The sequence below is a fragment of the Stegodyphus dumicola genome, chromosome 3 (genome assembly GCF_044657685.1).
Source record: "Stegodyphus dumicola isolate Sdum_Otavi_A_Nest chromosome 3, ASM4465768v1".
Taxonomy (NCBI): Eukaryota; Metazoa; Arthropoda; class Arachnida; order Araneae; family Eresidae; genus Stegodyphus; species Stegodyphus dumicola.
This window is the reverse complement of record NC_140770.1, coordinates 152,725,980-152,748,396: the sequence shown is the minus strand read 5'-3', so window position 1 is coordinate 152,748,396 and position 22,417 is coordinate 152,725,980. Positions and strand designations below refer to the sequence as shown.

General features: G+C 32.0%; 1 protein-coding gene across 4 annotated transcripts in view; it reads left to right on the top strand.

The window, feature by feature from the left end:
• Positions 1-371: 371 nt before the first annotated feature.
• LOC118202321 (alpha- and gamma-adaptin-binding protein p34) overlaps positions 372-22,417 on the top strand; it is a 65,502-nt gene continuing 43,456 nt past the window's right edge. For 3 of the 4 annotated variants that reach the window (XR_015040313.1, XM_085813497.1, XM_085813496.1), the window contains exons 1-4: positions 372-604; positions 12,624-12,811; positions 17,419-17,515; positions 21,510-21,599. Coding sequence is in view for 3 of the 4 variants with exons in the window: in XM_085813497.1 (XP_085669623.1) it covers positions 532-604; positions 12,624-12,811; positions 17,419-17,515; positions 21,510-21,599 (448 nt within the window). In the remaining variant the exon portion in view is untranslated. The remainder of the gene's footprint in view (positions 605-12,623; positions 12,812-17,418; positions 17,516-21,509; positions 21,600-22,417) is intronic. The other variant, XM_085813498.1, reaches the window with a different exon arrangement.

Genomic DNA, 22,417 nt, shown 5'->3' with positions numbered 1-22,417 from the left:
CTAAAGTTTGCTTCTTAAAGACACGAATTTTTGCAGATGAACTCCTTAACTACACTCATGGACACAATCGTATTTTAGGGTATTTTCTACTTCTTTTCCTTTTCTTTCTGTAGGCCCTTTTTTTTCCCCCCTCTATTATTTTTAGGCCATTTAATTTAAATTTCATTTTGTCCCATCTTTTCTTTCTGGCCTTTTGAACTCGTACAAAATGTACGAAGTTCCTTTTTACTCTCCTCAAATACGAAATTGCCCCTCTTTCTATATACCTTTCCTTCGCACCTATGCTTGATTTTTCGCCCATCGGTGCAGAAAGACTTAGCGGGTGCAAAACAAGACATCTGTCTACTTTGTCTGTCTGTTTGTCGGTATATAGTTTTTCTTATAGTATATTCTTTTAGTATATTAAAGAACCTTGAGTTTTTCTAGTTGATGTTTTGTAAAATTATTCTGTTTTTAAGGCCTTCAGCGTAGCATTGATTTTGATTGTATAACTTATAAAAATTTATAATTAAAGTATCGAGTTATATTAAAATGAGTTCTGCAGGAATTGAAGGTGCAGTTGTTATTTCAACCGATGCTTTTCCTCCGGAAAATATTATTCTTCGTGAGTAGTTTTTTTTTTTAAAATTATATCATGTAATTAGAGTTTGGTGTTGTATCAAAATGAGTTCTGCAGAAATTGAAGGTGCAGTTATTATTTCAACTGATACTTTTCCTCCGGAAAATATTATTCGTGGGGAGTAATTGTTTATTTTTGAAATTATAACATTGACAAAATTAAAGTTTCACGTTCTCTTCGTTGTAAGAAAACATTTGGATATTTTAATGTGGCTAATGTTTGAAAAATATTTTTGTCGGAATTAAATACAACTGATATCCAGATAAATTTTGCATTTTGGATTTATTCAGTGTTGCATTACATTATTTTATACATGATTATATTAGTAATTTACACATAATTGTAATTTCATTTGAATTTTTGTTTAAAAAAGCTGAATGTTTCATTATTTTCTCAACAAAGATTGCAGTTTAATGACTTTTTTTTCAAAGTTCTGGAAAATATGGATGATTTGTAAATTATTCCAAGTTCTCAATAGCTAAATATTATATATTGGGATAAGGTAAAATTGATTTCCTTGTTAATTTATTCCTCTTTTGAATTTATCCATCATTTTCTCAGTATTCAGCAAATTTTTGGAATTATTTTATGTGCTTTATTAGTATACTGATTAGCCTTCAGAAGGTAAATTAAGGATTAAATGGTAGAAAAATTTATAATTCAATTTGTAATTTTTTAAAAATTTCTAACATCTTTTGATTTACTGCAGTGCCTGACACCATAGAATTCCTACTCTCTTTATATTTTCTAAAGAAATTAATATAATTCTAAAAGATTTTCTTAAATTTATGTAATGCTAACAAAAGTGATTATAGAGTAGGGTATATTTGAACAGTTCAAGCTTATCAGTTTTGTCAGTGTGAAGCATATATATTTTAATGTCTCTGCACAATTCTTAATATGAAAAATAGGTATGCCTTTAGATTAAGTTTAAAAACTTTGTGTTTGCTAAACTAAGCAGACATATTTTTTGCATTTGTATATGAATATGTAATGAGTATTTTAAACAGTAACTTTTAAAATATATGTGTTTTAATTTTATGTTTCTAGAAAAGAAAGAATAATGAATGAAAAGACATTTTATATAGCCTGTTGTAGCCAATGCAAAATAAATCATAACATCTCATAATAGATTAAATTAGGATTATAGCCATTCACCATATATGCTCTGACCCATATACCCACGGGCCCACCAGCGGCCGAGTGGTAAAGACACTGAACACTGGTAGTTCTGTCCGAGGTTCGAATCCTGCGAACGGGCTGGCTGCATGGGCGTTTTCGTGGTTTTCCCCATGAGAAAATAAAAGACTTTGTTGGTGACATTAGACAAAAATATTTGGGTATCTTTGCATCTGTTTCAAAGATCCATCTAATACTGTCTTCTCTTTTTTTCCATGCAAGACATGCAGATTTCTTGCTTTTTTTGGAGGGGAGAGGTTGTTCTTCCTATATACACAGCAACCAGTTAAGAAATTAGAGAATTACCAAATTTGGCATTGAGCAAACCTTAATATAAAATAATAATAAAAATTCTAAAATGAGAAGGAAAAAAAGGCCCATGATGCCTTAAGTGAGCCACATTATGCTCTATGCATGCAGAAAGCTAAGGCTGAGATTTCAGCGAAGATGATGAAAATTGTAGTGTGTGATTCACCACTATGCTAGAATACTGAAATTTCCATGGGAGGGATCATAATCTGCAGTCGCTTTCAAGAAGCAAAAAGCCATCAGGGTTTGAAGGAATGCTACATGCATACCTGAAGAGCTACATAAGTGCTTCTTGATGACATCTTGGATTGTCACATAAATACTTTTTGGCAGCATGATACGTTGCCTCTTCCCATACACGCGGTGTTAAAGTGAGTGATCTTGTAGTAGATCAAGTGTGGTGGCATGAACCTTCATGGCTTCATCAAGATGAAATAAATTGGCCTAAAGTGAACGAGCATTGTAACATAGTAGATAGTGTTGAAGAAAGAGTTGTGACTCAAGTTACTAGCAGTGTTCAACCTTTACAACCTGTGTTAAAAATAGAAAACTTTAGTGACTTAGGTAAACTTTTAAGAGTCACGTCATATGTATTTAGATTCATTAATAATTTAAAGTCACAAAATAGAGTGATTGGTCCTGTGACCAAAAATGAAATATGTAATGCTATGCGTTATTGGATTATCTTATCACAAGGTGAGTATTTTTTTGAAGAGTTGAATGATGTTAAATGTAAAAAACCATTATCTCATAATTCCAAATTGTTTGGGTTAAATCCAGTGATTGATGAAAAGGGTTGTTTAAGAGTTGGAAGTAGATTAGTAAAATCATCATTAGATGTCGATGAAATTCAGCCTATAATATTACCAAATAATTATTTTTCTCGTTTAATTATTTTGAATTGTCATGAAAAGGTACTTCATAGTGGTGTAAATGAAACTTTAGTGCAAGTAAGAGGGAAATTTTGTATTTTAAAAGCTAGACGTTTTGTAAAATCTGTGTTACATGATTGTAGATTTTGTAAAAAATATAATGCTAAAGCTGGACACGAGATATCGGCTCCTCTTCCAGCTGACCGAGTGGAGAAAGCTCAACCATTTGAGGTAAGTGGCATAGATTTCGCTGGCCCTTTGTATTTAAAGGATGGTACAAAAGTGTATATTTCATTGTTTACCTGTGCAGTGACTCGAGGAGTCCATTTAGAATTGTTATCAAATTTAAGTGTAGAGTGTTTCATTCAAGCCTTACGTAGATTTTTTGCACGTAGGGGTATTTGTAGAGTTATATATTCTGATAATGCTAAAACCTTTAAGACTGCTGATAGTGAATTAAAATATTTGTATAAATTATGTAAAGATGAAAAGGTTCTAAATTTCCTTGGTAAAAATGGGTTTGAATGGAAATTTATTGTAGAAGGCGCTCCTTGGTGGGGCGGATTCTGGGAACGTTTGGTAAGATCTGTAAAAACTTGTTTAAAACGTATCTTAGGTAAAGCTTCTTTATATTATGAAGAACTGTATACTGTTTTAGTTGAAGTTGAAGCTGTTATTAATTCTAGACCTATAACGTATGTATACAATGAACCAAATGAACCTGATCCTCTTTCACCATCTCATTTTATAACTGGATCTAGATTGACTGTTTTACCTTCACCTGAATCTAAATTAGAATCTACAAGATCTCAGTTGATTAAAAGATGGAAGCATAGGCAATTAATATTAGAGCATTTTTGGAAAAGGTTTTATAAAGAATATTTGTTAGAATTAAGATCAGTCATGTTTTCAAAAACTCCAAAGAATTCTCCCGTGTTTAAAATTAATGATGTTGTACTTGTACGGGAAGATAATGTGAAACGCTGTAACTGGAAGATAAGTAGGATTAAGGAATTATTTCATGGAAGAGATGATAGAATTAGATCTTGTGAGATTCAGTTGGATAAGGGTGTTGTTAGAAGACCAATTGAAAGACTTTATAATCTTGAAGTTCAATAAAATTGATGCATCCGTTGCGGATGCATAGGGGGGAGTGTTAAGTTTAGGATTGTGTATCCATAGATTGCCAATAGATGGCGGTAGTGTTTGTTTGTAAAAAGAAACTGATGCCAATTATGTATATGTATCAGTTCGTCTTTGGTGTGCGTGAATAAATGTTGTGTGGAAGAACGCTCCTCTGTTTATTACTTTAACTGCGATCCAGTCTGTTTATTAGAGATTTAAACATATTTTGTTTACTTACCACTAAACTCTAGATAGGACATTTGGCTCACCATACATTTTGAATGCTCCCTTGCCACACAGACAGCATAATCCTGAAGAAAGCATGGATACAGTTATTTATGCCTTCTTCAGGATTTGAACTTGGTCCCATCGGTCTGACAGTCAGTCTCACTAACAATAATGGCTGAATGGGAAGAGGCAACGTATCATGCTGCCAAAAAGTATTTATGTGACAATCCAAGATGTCATCAAGAAGCACTTATGTAGCTCTTCAGGTATGCATGTAGCATTCCTTCAAACCCTGATGGCTTTTTGCTTCTTGAAAGCGACTGCAGATTATCGGCCGGATTATCTGAGCCAGGACAATGATGCCACATGCTCAGGGATGTTTTGTCTTGAATTTCAGACACTCGATTTTGTACGAATGTTTTCCATCGCTGTGGTGAGTTCTTTATCCAATGAAGCACAATAAGGGAATCTGTCCATAAATGAATCTTAGCTTGAGGAAAATGCACACGGACTGTAGTTACAAGTCTTGCACCTAACACTGCTGCCATGAGCTCGAGTCTTGGTAAAGATAATTTTTTCAGGGGAGCCACTCTGCTCTTGGCTATCACTAAACTTGTTCCACAATATTTTAAGCTACGGAATTTCACGTACACTGCTGCTCCGTAAGCACTTTGAGATGAATCACAAAAACAATGTAGTTCCAGTGTTTCAGGCGTTTCATCAACATCACGAAAATACCACCGAGGTATCTGGATATTAGGTAGATCACATAGTTGCCTATACCATTTGTTCCACTTGTCTTGCAATTCTGGTGGGATAATTTCATCCCAATCAACACCTTTCAGCCATAAATCCTGAAACAGAACTTTTGCTTGAATAACATATGGAGCTAGAAACCCAACAGGATCGAAGATTTTTGAAGCAGCTTTTAAAACACAGCGTTTTGTTTGGTCATTTGACTGGATGAACTCAATAATATCTTGTGCATTAAAACAGAAGATATCCTTAATTGTATCCCATTGAAGTCCAAGAATCTTTGAGGGGGAATCACAGTCAGGCAATTTAAAGCTAACGAAGTTGTCACTTGATTTATACTGGTTTTTTACAGTATCTGAATTAGAATTCCATTTGGTCAAAGTCATTGATGCCTTTTTCATTATATCATTGGCTTCATGATATATCTGTATAGCTTCCTCCTCCGTATCTGATCCACAAATAAAATCGTCAACATACATGAAGTTTTCTAACATTTCTACAGTTCTGGGATGGATGTCTTCAAATTTCTTTATATGATGCTTAATGCAAGCGCTCAGCAAAAATGGACTTGATTTTGCTCCAAAAATTACACGACACATCCGATAAACTTGAATTCTCGGATTGCTCAAACTTGAATTCTCATCAATCCACAAAAATTGCATTGAATCCCGATCTTCAGGTGCAACAGAAATTTGTAAAAACGCTTTCTCAATATCTGACGTAAATGCAATTCGATGAAGTCGAAAATTTATTAAAACTTTCAAAAGTTCAGGAAGAAGATTTGGTCCTTGTAGTAAATTATCATTTAGAGATTCATGATTTTTTTCCTTTGAAGAAGCATCATAAACAATGCGAAGTTTCGTAGAATTATGATCTTCATGGATGACAGCACGGTGAGGTATGTAGAAAGTTCGTCTCCCAGATGGAGTACCAAGATCGACCTTTTCTATGATTTCTTCCTTAAGCTGATAGTCAATCACTTCTTTATAATGCGCATAAAAGTTCAAGTTTGATTTAAATTGTTCGATCAGATTTAAAAATCGTCTTTCAGCATTCTTAAAATTGCCTCTTAAAGTCACATTCTGATCTTTCCATGGAAGTCTAACTTCGTATCTATTACCCTTTTGTGTAATCGAGTTGTTAAATATTTACATAACCATTTCATTTTGTTCTTCGTCAGAAATATTTTTAATTCCTATAGATTCAATATCCCAAAACGATTCGACGCTTTTTAGAAGTTTCTCTTCTACACTTACGTTTAAACACGCATCATGGATTTCAAAGTCTGATGAAGGAAATTTGCCTTGTATACACCACCCAAACAAGGTTTTCATCGCTACGGCATTTCTGTTTATCCTTTTTATTTCTTCGCTTGCTATTTTCCACATAATGTCCGCGCCGATTAAAACGGAAATATAACTCATTCCATCGGCGCCACCACAGTTTGTCAAAGTGATGCCGAATGCTTGGAGGTTGGATTTGATTTCTACATCTGGTACTCGTATATCGGCATTTGTTATGACTGGTACTTCAATGACTTCGAGATTTATGGATTTTTCAGGGTCATTAATATTTTGGAGCGTAAGTTCAACTTTCTTTCGACGCCAATGTTTCCCGTTCTTTTCACCGAAGGTATGCAGATTTAAAACAGTTTCTCCTTTCACTGGTAACTGTAATTTTCTTGATAAATCTTCTCGAATTGCAGAGATTTGGCTACCGCCGTTAAGAAGACATCTCACAATACAGTTCTTATTTCTGCCCTCAGCCACAGCATACACCGTTTGAAGCATAATATTAGATCATGCCAGTTTTGGCAGAAGAATTTTGAACAATTTCCGCCGATGTTTCGGTTTCCTTATTTTTTGCACTGGAGACAGCTGATGCGGGATTCACACACACACTTTCATGATGTTTACCGCGGCACTTTTTGCAGGAAAACTGTTTGTTCTTACAGTTGATAGCTAAATGTTTACATCCAAAACACAGAAAACATTTTCCTGTACGTTTCAAAATGTTTCGTTTCTCTTCAGAGTTCACCTCAGTACATTTATATTTCGTATGATCTTCTTTGTCACAAAATATACATTTATATCCAATTGTTGATAAAGCTGAAGCAGTCGGAACTTTCGGTTTATAATTCGAATAAACTTTCGTGCGTTGTTCATTTTGACGAAAGTATGGTTTCTGATTCGTTTTCGCAGAATTCATTAAACTTGCAGCTTCTCGACAGTTAACTTCCTTTTTTAAGAATTCTATAAGTTCCTTTATATCAAATCCTGCTTCCATATTTCGACTTCGATTAAATTCCAAATTTAATTCCTCTGGAAATTTCTGCAAAATGATAGGACAGAGACTATTTCCATAACTTCCAGAAGTAACGTTTAACGATTCTAAACTTCGAATGTTGACTTCGCATTCATCGTACAGCTTACGCAGTGCTTTAACATTTGAAATGTTTCCCACTGGTTCAAGGGATAATAATTTATTCATATGCGAAGTGATAACAACATCTTGTCTTCCAAAACGTTCTTTCAATATTTCTACTGCGGAATCATAATTCAGGTCACTTAAAGCGAAACCGGAAATGGCAGCTAAAGCATTACCTCCAAGTAAGGATTTTAGGTACGCAAATTTTTCAGTTTTTCTCAATCCACTATGATTATGAATTGTATTTTTGAACTGGTTCCAGAATTCTAACCATTTCCACGAATCTCCGTAATAAGTTCCGATTTGCAGACGTGGTAACTTCACTGGTTTTGTTTCAACTGGAAGTGCAACATTAGCCGTTTCGTTCTGATGAACTTTTCTAGAAGATTCCGAATTCTTCTTCAAAAATCGTTGCATTCTTCCTCTCCATATAACAGTTTTATCCTGGTATTCTTGACTTAAGGTAACTTCATTTTCAATCTCCTCCGAAGTTACTTTCGTTTCTATTTCTGAATCTAAACTTTTCAGTTCATTGATTTTCTCAATTAACTGTTCATATAAATCCTCGATTATCTCAATTTTCTCATTTAGCGGAATATTATTTGCTAAATTCGATTCGACTTTGCTTATCAGTTTCGTAGTTAATTGTCTAACAACCGATCGTTTCTTTTTCAAATTTTCAAGAACGCCCTCCATTTTCGAAATATTCAGTCTGTCGATTTTTTGGTTCGTAATAATCCCGGTTTGCAGGCACCATAAACAAAATATGTGTAAATCTCTAATAAACAGACTGCATCGCAGTTAAAGTAATAAACAGAGGAGCGTTCTTCCACACAACATTTATTCACGCACACCAAAGACGAACTGATACATATACATAATTGGCATCAGTTTCTTTTTACAAACAAACACTAATGCCATCTATTGGCGATCTATGGATACACAATCCTAAACTTAACAGTAAGGGAAGAGAAGTGGCGACTCTCAGAAAGCCCCCCCTAGAGTTTCTCCTTCAAAATTCTTAAAATCCCCTCCACTTGTACCTGTACCTGTACCTGTACCTGTATTGCCTCATCGATACCATTTTATGGATTTTCGGTAGGGGTGTGGTTAATCAGGAAGTGCGAACATTTGTTTGGTTATCTTACAGCTCATAGGTAATGTTCTTTTCATAAATAATAATTAATTTTTTTTAAATAAAAAGCAAGATTTTTTTTTTTTAGGAAAAAAAATAAAAATATATGTGGCCAATATTTTCAATGTAATGTTGAACACTGATCAGCAAAAGCTGATTAAATGTAAATTCATATGCACATTCATGGGTTGGTTATTGCCATGCATATTGGAAAATACTCAAAAAACATAGCAACTCTACCATATATTGGAACAGGTAATGAGAAAGCACTGTAATTAATACTAAACATGTATGTGAAATTTTTAAGTATGTGTTGATATTATGAAAGGAAGATTTAAATAGACCATATTTTATAAATAATGGATTATTTTGTAAGTGAAAGGTTAAAATAAATAAAAGGCTTTTATGCTTTGGTGTTACAACCAAGTACAGTACAAAGTGTCTAATCCGGATGTCCATTATCCGGAATGATCTATAATCTGGACCTGAAAGCCACGATAAAAGTATAGTTTAGGGTACTCCTTGGCGATTTTTGGCGGTACATGGATACCGATTTTATGCAATTCTTTGACTCGCCCAAAAATCGCCGCTACACAAAGCCAAAATAACAAGACAAACAATTGCACAAACTTGGTATCCATGTACACATCAACTTATTTTCACTTAACACCCCCCCCCCGAATTGCAAAAAAATGGCATTGCGCACTCCTTTAACTTTATCCATGTACGCATCGACCTATTTTCACTTAAAAAAAACCACAAATTGCACAAAAATGGCATTGTGCATTCTTTTAACTTTATCCATGTACACGTCGACATATTTTCACTTACAAAAAATCCCAGAAGTGCACAAACTTGCATTGCACACTCCCTTTACTTTTGTCCATGTACACATCGATATATTTTGACTTAAAAAGTCAAAGGAGCACCAAAGTCTATAATATAGGCAAACAAAAAATACATAATCTCAATAAAAAACATTTTAAACCAAACAATAAAATAACATAAAAAACGAAAAACATGTTATACATTTAAGAACTACCAAAAGCAAATATTCACTTAACATGATTTTCGAGTTCGCTTCGTACACTCAAGAGCCACGTAAAAATCAAAATATCAATCATACTCAAATGACTTTTTTCAAACCAGGTACTCTTTCTGATCGAACGCTTCACATAGTGACTATCTGAGCCTTTCTTCCTACAAACCCATTCAAATCCAACTAAACGGTTTTAACACACACCACAAAAACGCGTACAAAACATCCCATGATTCAAAATTTCCCAGAATAATGCACCCGATTACGTCACAATAGGGTTTCCATAACATTCAAATACTCAGGCTACCATAAGTGAAATAGCAACTTGGCGATAAGAGCTTCGCCATAATACAAGGTCTACCTTAAAGTCTACTCTACGCAAAGCCACAAACTTACACATGCACGTAATGCATTTACACATGCTCGTAAAACATTTACGCATGCTCGTTTGATGCGCGTGTCCGCTACGCATGCGCGTAAAGCCAGTAAAGCTTTTACCCATGCACGCTTCCGGTAATGAAGAAAGTAACAGAGAACGTTATTGAAAACGAAAAAATTTCGATTGACAAGTTAGTCGGTATTCTCGACACAGCAATTACAGGACTTCAACAGTGGAACTTTGTAACTGAAGAGGAAATTATGTCTGTTTATAGAATTAAAGAGAAAGTATTAGCGCAAAAAACGAAGCAACTTAAACAACTTACATTGATAGAAATGTTTACTAAAGTAAACAAATAAATATTAAGCTTTTTTTTAATACCTTTTACATCATAATTGCTCTTTATTTCATAAATTACGGTTTCATATTTTTAATTGTATAATTTCTTCATGCCATCTTACCAGATTTAAATTGATGATCTATAATCCAGAATCGCCGAAGTCCCGACGAGTCCGGATTACGAACTTTGTACTGTATTAGATTCTAATTTTCTAAGTAAGCTGTTACCATTCTTGTTTTGCTTCTTTCATAATTTGCCATCTTATGAATAGATTTTTATCTTCAGTGCTATTTTCTGGAAATGTCTGAAATTCAAGATCTTCAATTTATACATATAGGCTCATATGAGAAGTTAAGGATTGCTATCTTAAAGTAATTCTGAGTAGTATCATAAATTTTAACGTGAAAATCTAATTAAAATATTTATTATTACAGTACAAAGTCTGTAATCCGAATGTCCATTATCCGGAATGATCTATAATCCGGACCTCAAAGCCACAAACTTTTTTTGTATGCTTTATGCATGCACATTTAATGTTTAGCATGCCCGTTTAGCACAAAAAACGAAGCAACTTAAACAACTTACATTGAAAGAAATATTTAAAGTAAACAAATAAATATTAAGCTTTTTTTTTTTTTTTTGGTGTGTGTGTGTGTGTTTGTAAATTTTGATACCCTTTAGATCATAATTGGTCTTTATTTCATAAATTATGGTTTTATATTTTTAATTGTATAATTTCTGCATGCCATCTTACCAGATTTAAATTGCTGATCTGTAATCCGGAAAAACACTTAATCCGGAATCGCCGAAGTCCCGACAAGTACGGATTACGGACTTTGTACTGTATTCACCATATTATTATAGATCCTTGGTAAGAGTAATCAAAAATCAGTGAAGGATCTGTAATAAATTTAAGGTTCTTCCTAATTATTCGCATCTCCCTGAAAAGTATTCAGAAGGCAATGCACAATGTCGCTAAAATGGGCAATTCGTGATTTCACGAAATTGCATTTATATGCAACCCAACTATGCCCATTTGCATGTAGCAGATGAGCATGAATTTTTACTTTAAAATTGAACGGTCATTTTTCTGGATTCTCCCCCCCCCAATTTAGTACATTTTTACTTGTAAGAAATCATAATGGAACTTTGTTAGCTGATGAAAATGAAAGCATTGAATTTCTTCAGAAATATGGCACTTTACCGCACAATAAAAAAAATTCAGAATCTTGCATTCGGTGAGGTTGTATTCCTTGAATGATCAAAATTTATGCAATGCTCTGATTTTTTATTTATTTATTTTTAATGAAAGCAGATTACTATATGTATGAGGAGAGCAGCAGCATGTGCAGTGCCAAATTTATATAATTATCTTATATTTTTTGAGTGAAAACAGATTGCTGTGTACATGGGAAGAACAGAGTGCAAAAAATGAATCATAAAAAGATTTGAAAAATAAATGGGTTTTTATGGATGTTTCTTGCTGTTTTAATTTTATTGATTCATTGATTTTTTTTATGGAAGTCTTAATGCACCCCAGTTTTCAAAATGGCTATTGCCTTTTGTATATTAACTTGAAGAAAAATTAGTCAAGAAAGAGTTGTCATCTTTTCGAGGTGGGAGGGGGATAATTAGCAAAGATACCAAATTTTCATATTTTTATGTGCTTTATCAAACATGCTTTTAGCTGCCTTTTTTTTAAAATTTTCTCTTGGCACATACTTAGGGGTGGTATTCATCAATAAGACAAATAAAGATATAAAACTTAAAATTGCAGTGTTGGATACTTTGATGTCATATAGTTTATTTTACATGGATAATTTTTATATTATAAGAATATTCAAAGAATAGAGAATGTAGAGAAATGTATGCGATAGTTTCTCATGTGTTATTATTTTTAACTGTTTTAAGTTCTAATAACAAAAACCTTGTAATTATGGAACTGTAGTAGAAAAATTATCCTTAATCAAATATTTTTGATTTTTAAAAATATTTGAAGGTAAGTAAATAATTTTTAATGCGATTGAAGTAGATTGTTAATGAAATGCTTTTTTATCAACTTATCTTTTACATATAAAATTTTTTAAGTTCATACACATTGATTTCCTGTCAATAATGCAAAGATAAGCTTATGTGTTGATTAATATTTTGACATTATTTGTAATTTATATAAGACTCCCCCCCCCCTGTGTATCTAATTATTTCCTTCATGCAGAAATTCTTGGAGTGGACTCTCTTCCAAGTGCTTGTTCTGTTCATAATGTAAAAGGATACCTGTGGCAATTTGAAACCAAATATTATACTGCTGAAATAAATTTATATGCTTTAGAAGAAAAGACTGCATTAAATAAAGAATTCGTAGATTCAATTCGAGCCATTATTTTCTACTTTGACAGTCAAAAGGTATTATATGTGTTTTTACTTTCTAATTTTTCATTTGTCTTAAATATGCAGTAAAACTAATTATACATAAAGTATGAGACATACTTTAAACCTTAAATTTATTGATAAATAATTTAAATGCTAATAAAGGAGATTTTCAGTTGAAAATGAATAAAATGCTATATATTTCTAGTTACTGATTTGTAGCAATTTTAATTTCTGGTTTATTTTGTAGCTTAAGTAAAGAATCATACTGTGTTCTAAAGATCTACATTAGTATTTAACAAAGCTAAGAAAATAATTATGTAAGCACTGCTTATTATGTACAGTTATAAAATTGCCGATTTGCAGGTGCAGCTTTATTCCAGTATTATTGAGTGAGTATTCATGATTTCATTTTTTCTGGGGCTTATTGCCTTTCATATGGCTTAACTTCTAGACTTTAGAAATGCCAGAAACCTATGAAAGATTGTTATGAAGGAAGGGAACAAGAAATAAAAAAGATAAATAAAAATTAAAATTATTAAGTAGTTAATTTAAAATGAAAGAAATGTAGAGATAAATAGGAATTTAATAAATTATTAAATTAATTATAAATAAATAGAAAATAAATTATCAGACCTCGTCTTATTTTGGGCTTCAGATGAAATTAAAATTCTACTCAAAAGCTAAGAAGTATCTCAGCGAATCTCCGTTTGAATTTAAGCCCTGATCATACATTATGTACCATTTCAAGGAATGATAGATACAAAAACAATAATTCTTTTCAGCACATCAATGATAAAATGATTAAAGTGTCAGAAAGGAAAATGGTGAGGATTCTAGAAACAGTATCAGGATATGGAAGGAAATTTTAATGGAAAAAAGTAGCTTTGAAAATAAAGAGAGAAAAGTCCAACACTTTTTGATCAGGCCCTGTCGATGTAATTTTAACCATCAAGCAGAAATTTTCCCTGAATATGATCCAATAATAATGTGAGAATAAACATAAGACTTCTCTATGCAGATGACAGTAGTGGTCCCTCACGATTGGTTATATCTTTCAAAGAGTATACAGGAACTCTGCAGTAGGAAGTTACTAGCGTAGTACATGCAAGACTAGGGTGATGCCTTTTTAAACCTTTCAGGAATGAAAAATTAACCCGCTCGTAAGACTTTGGTGTATAGGTGGGATTTTTATTGTGGTTAACTTACATAAAAGAAGTGCCAGGGCTCTTTTATTTAGAGCTCCTGTGTGCTCCAGCTAACTCAAGTGCAATTTAAGCTCTGGCCTTTCAAAGAAATTAGTGAAAACTGCAGAAAGAACTAATTGAAAAATGAGTGAATGGTAAGTGAGAACAAAACATGGCAGAGAAATATAGTGCTCAAATGCTATCCTTTCACACCAATCCCAGACATGACTATTCATGTATGATTTGGAGTAGCATTTTACTGTTTGGTGGAAGATCGTAGTTTTCAATGTTCTGTCATGTAATATATAGTCTTGGTGCAATATTAATAAAAGTATAAGTGCAATGGTTTTTCATTGCTTCACATTTTAAGAATAAGCTTAAAAAGGTAAAGATCCTTTATTCTTAACATTTTCAGAAAAGAAATGCTAGCATTCAAGTCAGCATGAATATACTTATCATTAATTAGTGTTGGCAATATCTCATTTAATGCTGATGACTTGAAATTATTATTTATCACATAAACTTTTTACCATTTTTGCTCTTGCACAGATATCGCACAATTATTTAACCTTTTCCTGGAGTAGATTTCCTGAGTAAGTTGCATATCTGCTGGGGGCTTGGGACACATTTTTATCAGTCTCAAGGGTAGGAATTCTAGCGGTTAAGGCTTGAAGACTATTTTATGATACCCCAAAGAGTGCATTCTTTTGTTGGAGTCCATTAATATACAAGGGGAAATTATCCGTCTTTTGAACCCGCATGGCATGTTTGTAAATTTGATTTTCTATAGAAAACATTTCTTGAGAGCAAGAAATATATTATTAGTTTATTCTTACACATTTGCCTTTTAAGATCTTTCTTTTCTGTATGATTGTTGTAAATATCGTCATTAATTCTTTCAGCTGGTACATTTTTTAAAATTTAAATGTATTCTTGCATTCTTCTACTGTCTAAATTAAAAATATACAGTCAAAAGTCTTTAATCCAGACGTCGATGGATCGCCATTTGCAACATCACATGTAATAAATAAAAATATTGTCTTCTATCTTGGTAAATTTTTATCACTACATTAGTTGGTAAATGGTGATTCAAGCACAGTAATCACTGTAAGAACCCATTCCTGCCCTTCGCTGCTAGTAGAACCCATTCCTGGAGAACATTTTCAATAACAATACAAAGAATGTGAAAATCAGTTGATGGTAAAGTCACCATTAGTTGCTACAGTAGCTGATACTCAGTTGGGTATGATGTCTATTAAATTCTCAATGTCTCTCTATGGCAGATTATGCCACAAGTGGAGCAATGGATCAGGGAGTTGGGATGTGTTTCTACGTGGTTGAATTTGCCTGCCTAACATGTCCCAAACATGTTCAATAGGTGACAGATCTGGAGACTTAACAGGTCAGTTGAGGAAATTAATACATCAGAGACATTGTTTGGAAAGTCATGCTATGTGTGACTGAGCATTATCCTGCTAGAAAACAGAAGCTGGATAACCTGCTAGCAGAGGCAGTATCACTGCAAATGTTGTTAAACATATCTGCAAGGAGTCAGAGTACTTCGCAGCATGACTAATGGTGAACAACTGTCCCAGCTTATCACTCCTCAGACTATCACACTCTTTGTGTTCTGGCTTTGTGCTGCTCAGTAACAAATGATACATTAGACTATTTACTTCTCCATCTCCAGTTCTGTGTGTGTCGGTCATCAGCATTGAGTGAAAAGTGTGATTCATTGCTGAAGATCACAGTTGTCCAATTGGACACTGTCTAGCTTGAACGAGAGCAGCATCATGCAAGACGACCCTGCTTGTATTGAAATATCATGTTGAGATCTAAGCCCAACATCAACTAGTGTTCTGAAAATCATATCCCGGGACCCCTGCAAGTTGACAAATGGTTTTGAATAGATGATAACATAACTTTTGGTGCAGACGAGACAACTCCTCTGATTATGTGATCATCTTGAACATTGGTAGGCCTGGAGATACCCTGAAGCTCTGCAGTGACTGACAATGCCTTTGCTGAGCCACTGGTTTCAATAATGACCGTCAACATAGTTGTAAATGCTCATCACTTGCCACACCTGCCCTTTTACCAGCTGCGTACTTTATACATATGTTGTATCGCTCTTCAGTGCTGATTGGTGCTGCAAATTTGATCATTTACACAACTCATCAAACCACAAATGCATGCTGAAGTCTGTAATTGTGGCTCAGTTTTTTCTGGGTACATGTATATTATGATCTACACTAAAGTACTTTAGGGAGACGAGGTGAAATTCAGTTTATGTTTATAAAAACATATGTGCTTATTTTTCATTAAATAGAAGAATATGAGAAATAAAAAAGTAAATTAAATAATTAACATTTTGAAAATAAAGAAATAAAAAATATATTTTATCATATTCACTGAGCAAGGAACACTAACTATTACTGACGCACATATGTTCTGAATGGAAACACACATAGCTGATATGGCTTTTAAATTAGAAACATTATGCCTGTTGTGTGTGAGACTTAATTCTTAAGTAGCAGTTGGAGTCTTTATTGGTGATTGATTAGATTATAAGCTTCATTGTATCAAGTATAGATTGCATCATATCAAGTATAAGTTGTAAAATAAAATTCATTATATTTCTTTGTAGGCAGAAACAGCAGACATTGGCTATGTTTTTATTGTTGAGGATAATGGTGATGTTTTAATTGAAGCATTTTTAGAAGTAGCTGTGTATTTTAGTGCCAGAATATTTGCATAAATTAAAATATAATATATCAGCTACAAAACATAAATTATTTGATCTGCTTTTGCATAAAAATAATTTTCTGATACCTTATATTGCATGTTACCATATATGCTAAAATACAGATAATCCATCCATATATACCCTCAGTTATTACAAAATCAACAAATGAAAGTTTAGCAGATTTTTAATATTTACTAATGAAATAGTTTCAAGCATTGTAGAGATGTGAGGAGAGAGAAAGAAATGAAAAATTAATAACAAATATGCTTGTAAATAAAATTTAAACAAATCAGCTTTTTTTTTTTTTTTTAATTACTGAAAGGTGCTTGAAACAACTCATTAAATTAAGCAACACAGGGCTAGTGTTTATTATAAGGAAACTTGATTATATATATATACATGTGTATAATTTTATTAGCTAACTGAAAAGCATTTTCATAATTAATATAGAATTCACAAAAATAATTTGTTTCTTATGATAACTCTGTTAGCAGGTAAAAAAAAAGGTCTGTATTATGTTATGTTCTTTAAAAAAATGTATTTTTCTTTATTTTAATTGTCTTTATTTTTACATTTTTTTAATATCTGTATGATGTTTTTTTTAAAAAGCAACCATATATTAATGTATGCATTATTTAAAATTAAATTTCATCAATAATTTATCATAAAACTGTTACTGCAATTTTTTACTTTTCTCTTTTCGCAAACAGTTTTCTAGCTTCGAAGATGTCTTAAACTGGATGCCATTTTTAAGCGACATTGATTCAGAGGTTCAGCTGTTAGTATGCAATAACTGTTGTCAGGAATGTGAGTTCTGGTAATTTTTAAGTATTTTTTTTTAGTGCATAATTGCTGATTGCATATGTTAGGGATGGCCAACCTGCGGCACATGTACCAAAGTGTAGCATGGTGGAGTTTTAACAGTGGCATGCAAAGGCTTATTGAAAAATTAAAAGATTTGAAAAAATAATATCATCATTTGTATCAATTTCTTTGATAGATACATATATAAACACATTAGAATATATATAATTTTTTTTTAACTCTTTGAATTTTAGTTTATTTCACTGTAGCGACACTCCAGCACTGTTCTCTAAGTTCAACTAAATTGAACAACAGAATTCGAGGGAGTATATTTAAAATATTTGGAAGAAAACGATGAACTGCTTAGTGTGCTTGCTACTTAAAAATGAAGACTGAGTGTGAGATTTAGATTTTCATCGACATTGTGGGATATTTAAATAATTTAAATTTAAAATTACAGGGAAAATATTGTATTTTTTCTACCCTAGTTAGACATATCTTCTTTTGTGAACAAACTTATGCTTTTATATCTCGATTTTGGAGAAAAAATATTAATACATTTCACATTAATGCAGAAACTAGCTACCAAATTCAGTAATGCTCCGAACTGTAATAGGTTTAAGAATTTATCCATTTCGCAGAGTTCATTCAGTTCTAGGTTATGTGATTTTCAAGATGATAAAAAAATTGTTGATCTTTTCACAAATCCTTTTTCAGTTTCTCTCTGCAAGATGTCAATTGTTACCTAACTGAAATCCAAATCAAAATTGTTGATCTAACAGCCTGCCAAACTGAAAAGCAAATACAAGGAACTTATTTCAACTGCAAATGATCCAGATTATATTGAATTTTGAACATTTATACCAACAAGCAATATTCCAAATTTACACTGTTTGGCTATCAGATACTGTTGTAAATTTGGATCAACATATGAACAAATGTTTTGTATTATGAACCTAATAAAATCAAAATTGTTCAAGGATTAACTGATATAAACCCAAAACATCTAATTTTTTAAGCGTCTTCAAGAACTAATCCTAAGATTAAATTACATATTCAGAAACCACATTAATTAAGTACTGACTGCTCAATATTTATTAAGAATTAAATGTTTCAAATTATTCGTTTTTATTTTATACATAACCTAACTGACTGAACCTTTAAAAATGTTTATTAACAGTGAAACCCTAGTTTGTACAATGTTTTATTTATTATATTATTTTTTAAATACCCACTACTCAGACTTAGATAAATTCCCGTAATCAGCCTATAAATAAAATTTTTTTACCTTTTTAATATTTTTTAGTCTGTTAGAAAAGTTGTAAGTGATACGCGTAGCCCCCCCCCCCGCAAGATAGTGGCGTTCTTCCCAAAAAAGCTGTTCCCGATATGTGTATATGAAGGTTCAAAATGTACAGAAAGTTAGACAAAGACAGAATTAATAATATAAGCCTACAGTTGCTTAAAAATCATAATTTTAAATTCTAGTTATAATATCGGTCTAAAAACAGGTATAGAAATTCATATAACAGTAACTGAATCTCAATTAATCTGAGCAGCAGTTGTGCTGTACAAGAATGAGCAGTCCCAGTAGGCTCAGTAAAATTCTGAGATGTCCTGGTTAAGTTCATTATCACTCAAAGCACAGCATAACTTCCAACAAAAAAGTATGAGTAAACATAATTTTTAAATGAATAATCATCATTTTAGTCTACATTTTTATACTGCTTCCATGTGTTATATATTTGCCTGTAATGTGTATGTGTCATAAAATGCTACTCATTACACATCCCAGCATTTTCTAGCTTTCATGCAACTTTTAGATTTGTTATGCACTTCTTTCATAGTGTAACGATTTAGATGGATAACAATGTTTTTGAACGATTAGCTTTTTTATATAAAATGCTTTGACGTAGTTTTAAATGGAAAAATATGAAAATAGGTACTAATTTTTGCAACTGCATTGCTACCATTTGGTGACTTTTTACAACTGAAAAAGTCAAAATTGCTAATTGGGTACTAGCTGACAATTTTTGCATTTTTTTATTTTATTTTGTTTTTTTATTCCCAAACTGTATTGATATTTGTCTTAAGTCAAGAAGCTTTATCAGCGTATCAAAGTAAAACAAACTTTAAGAATTTTAAATTCAGATTTCAATTATTGAATAAGGATTGCATTATACATTAAAATATAAGATACTTAAATTCTCATTCTTAAAAACATATTCTGAAAATTTGATGACACTAAGTTGTTTGCAAGAATTCATAAGTATCTGAAGCTATTTTAGAAAGCATAAAAATATTTTTGCTATTATTTTAATAAACCCTTACCAAGCACAGATTTTTAGAATGTGATTTAGTGCATATGTATTTTCATTTAATTTCTCCATCATTAGAAGTTCATTTATACGTGGTGTGCTGCAGAGTGTTGGCCATTTTGCTATAGCCATAGAAATTGTACAGATCCCAAAAGCAATAGGCAGCAAAAAAATTTCTGATCTGGAAGAAGGAGAAATCAAAGATGAATGGAGAAGTCAAAATTGAAAATGATGAAGAACTGGATGATTTTAAACACCAGCCAACAGTGAAAGCAGCTGTGGTGAAAATAAGATAAAGCGCCTAAGATAAGAAGTTAAACAAATTCTTAAAAAGGGTATAAGAACTGTCTGATTTTGCAATTGACCCAAATGAAGAAAGAAGAGAACATTTTATGAGCACTTTGAACATGCTTTAAAACTTTTTTAAAGTGTTGTATCAGTCATTGTCCCAAGGAAAATTTTTAGCTTTCTTAAAGCAAAATAATTATGCCATGCATCTGCTTATTAAGCATTAATAAAAATCCTTTGAATAAACAGTTTTATTTTCCCTTTTAATTCCAAGAATATTTAGGTTTTTTAAATTATACATAATGTACTTTCATAATTGTACTATACCTAACCCATTTTTTCCATAGAGAGTTAAGTTTGAAGAATATTTCACTATGTGTACATTGTGTTAATGGCATAACCAACAGCTTAAGTTGTACTGTTCTTTACAGTGCGACTTCCTAATATCAAAATGTTATATTAAGGAATGAAATCTGTATTTATTTATATATTTATTTTAGCACTTTCTGATTATCCACACTCCTCTCCTGAAAGGTTTTCAACTGATCGTTGACTAATTTTTTATCAAGTTAATAGCTAAAAGGCAGCAGCAATTATCAAAATAGTGGTGCACTAAAAACTCTATAAAAGAGCAATAAATTAATAAAATTAAAAGAGCAAGAAGCATCTGTAATAAAACACTTCCCTTTTCAAGAAATCCATATGCAATTTTTTGTTTTTTTTAATTGCTGTTCTCATGCATATCAGTCCCGTAATTGCATTTGGGGATAATTTTGGGTTCTTCACAGAACTTCACTGAATTACATTCTTTTGTCCAACAATTAATGAAGTCAATAACTGGTGTAAACAAGATATGGCTATCTTCAAAGTTTAAGAAGTACAACTTCAAACAATCCAATTTTAGCATCCTTTTGCAATTTTCACAATGCATTTCAATAAAATTTGATCGATTAAGAAGTATAGTTTCATGCATTGAAAATTTTTGCAGTATTTCTGAAGAAATTCAACACATACTTTTCATTGAATACACTTCACAGTCCCATTGTGATTTATTACGAGTAAAAAATATACTCAGTGCAAAAACAAACTGTAATCAGAGAAAGACTGTTGAATTTGGAAGGTGGAAATTTACATTTAATTAAACACAAGACTGGTGCCGGCGTACACCCCTGAGTTGCCATGTAAATATATTTTATTCATGTCATGAGTTGCCATATAACTATTTTGGTGACATAATATGCTACTACATGATTACTTCTAAGTAGGGGCAGTTTAATCAAAGAATTTATCTTTTTATTAATTTTTTGCTTAATTTTACAAAACATTTGCAGTCAGTTTCAATGCTGTATAGTTTTATGCTTATCATTGTCTGGTTTTTAATTATACTTTAGCACAGGCAAGAAAAGACATCATGAATTGGTGTGTTAAAAATCATTTTGAACTAATTGAATTAAATCCATCTGATGAAAATGAAGATAAAGGTAAATTTTAAAACAATCTAAATCTTTACTTTATTAAATAAGATTTGAATGAGGAACTTGCTGGTAAAAATGGGTTAAAAAGTCTGCCTTTAACTATTAAAATCTCTTAACCACTTAAAGATCATAGATAGTGGATCATATAATAGATTAATAGCTTTGAGTGTTAGAATACTGTTGAATAATTTGTAGTAAATTTCATTTAATTTTAAAGCAGTAGCATGTACATTCTGATACTTTTATTTTCCCAGATTGCTGCAAAACCTCACATAGGCTGGCTTCAGTCAGTCGGGATTTAGTATAAAATCTGGTTTGAAAATTTCAAAACAAACTAAATTTTAACTGAGCAAAAACTGAATTTAAAATTTGTACATAAAATTATTTTTTTTTTGTTACATAAATGATGAATAATTTTTTTAGCCTTTATGCACTTGAAGTGTTTTTTTAGATGAAAGGGATTTAAGTGTCATTGCAAAATTTAAGACTTATTATTTGTGCCACACTTTTTTGCAATCCATAAATGTTACAGCAGAGGAAAATGGGCTTGCTTTAAAGAATTTCTGAAGAGCTTCAACATAAAAAATGCTGTCTAAAATATAGGCAAAGCATGGCATGATTTAAAGGCAAAGCAATATGAAAGCATGGAAACTTATCATACCACATTGTGCAAATGATTTCATTGCTTTTTGAAACTCATTTTTTGAAGTTACTAATAGAGGATTGAAACTAAATATCAACTTGATAAATGTAAATGATGACTTATTAACAATGAAATATTTATTAACTTAGATAAACAATTGGCTAATGAAAGAATGGGAGGA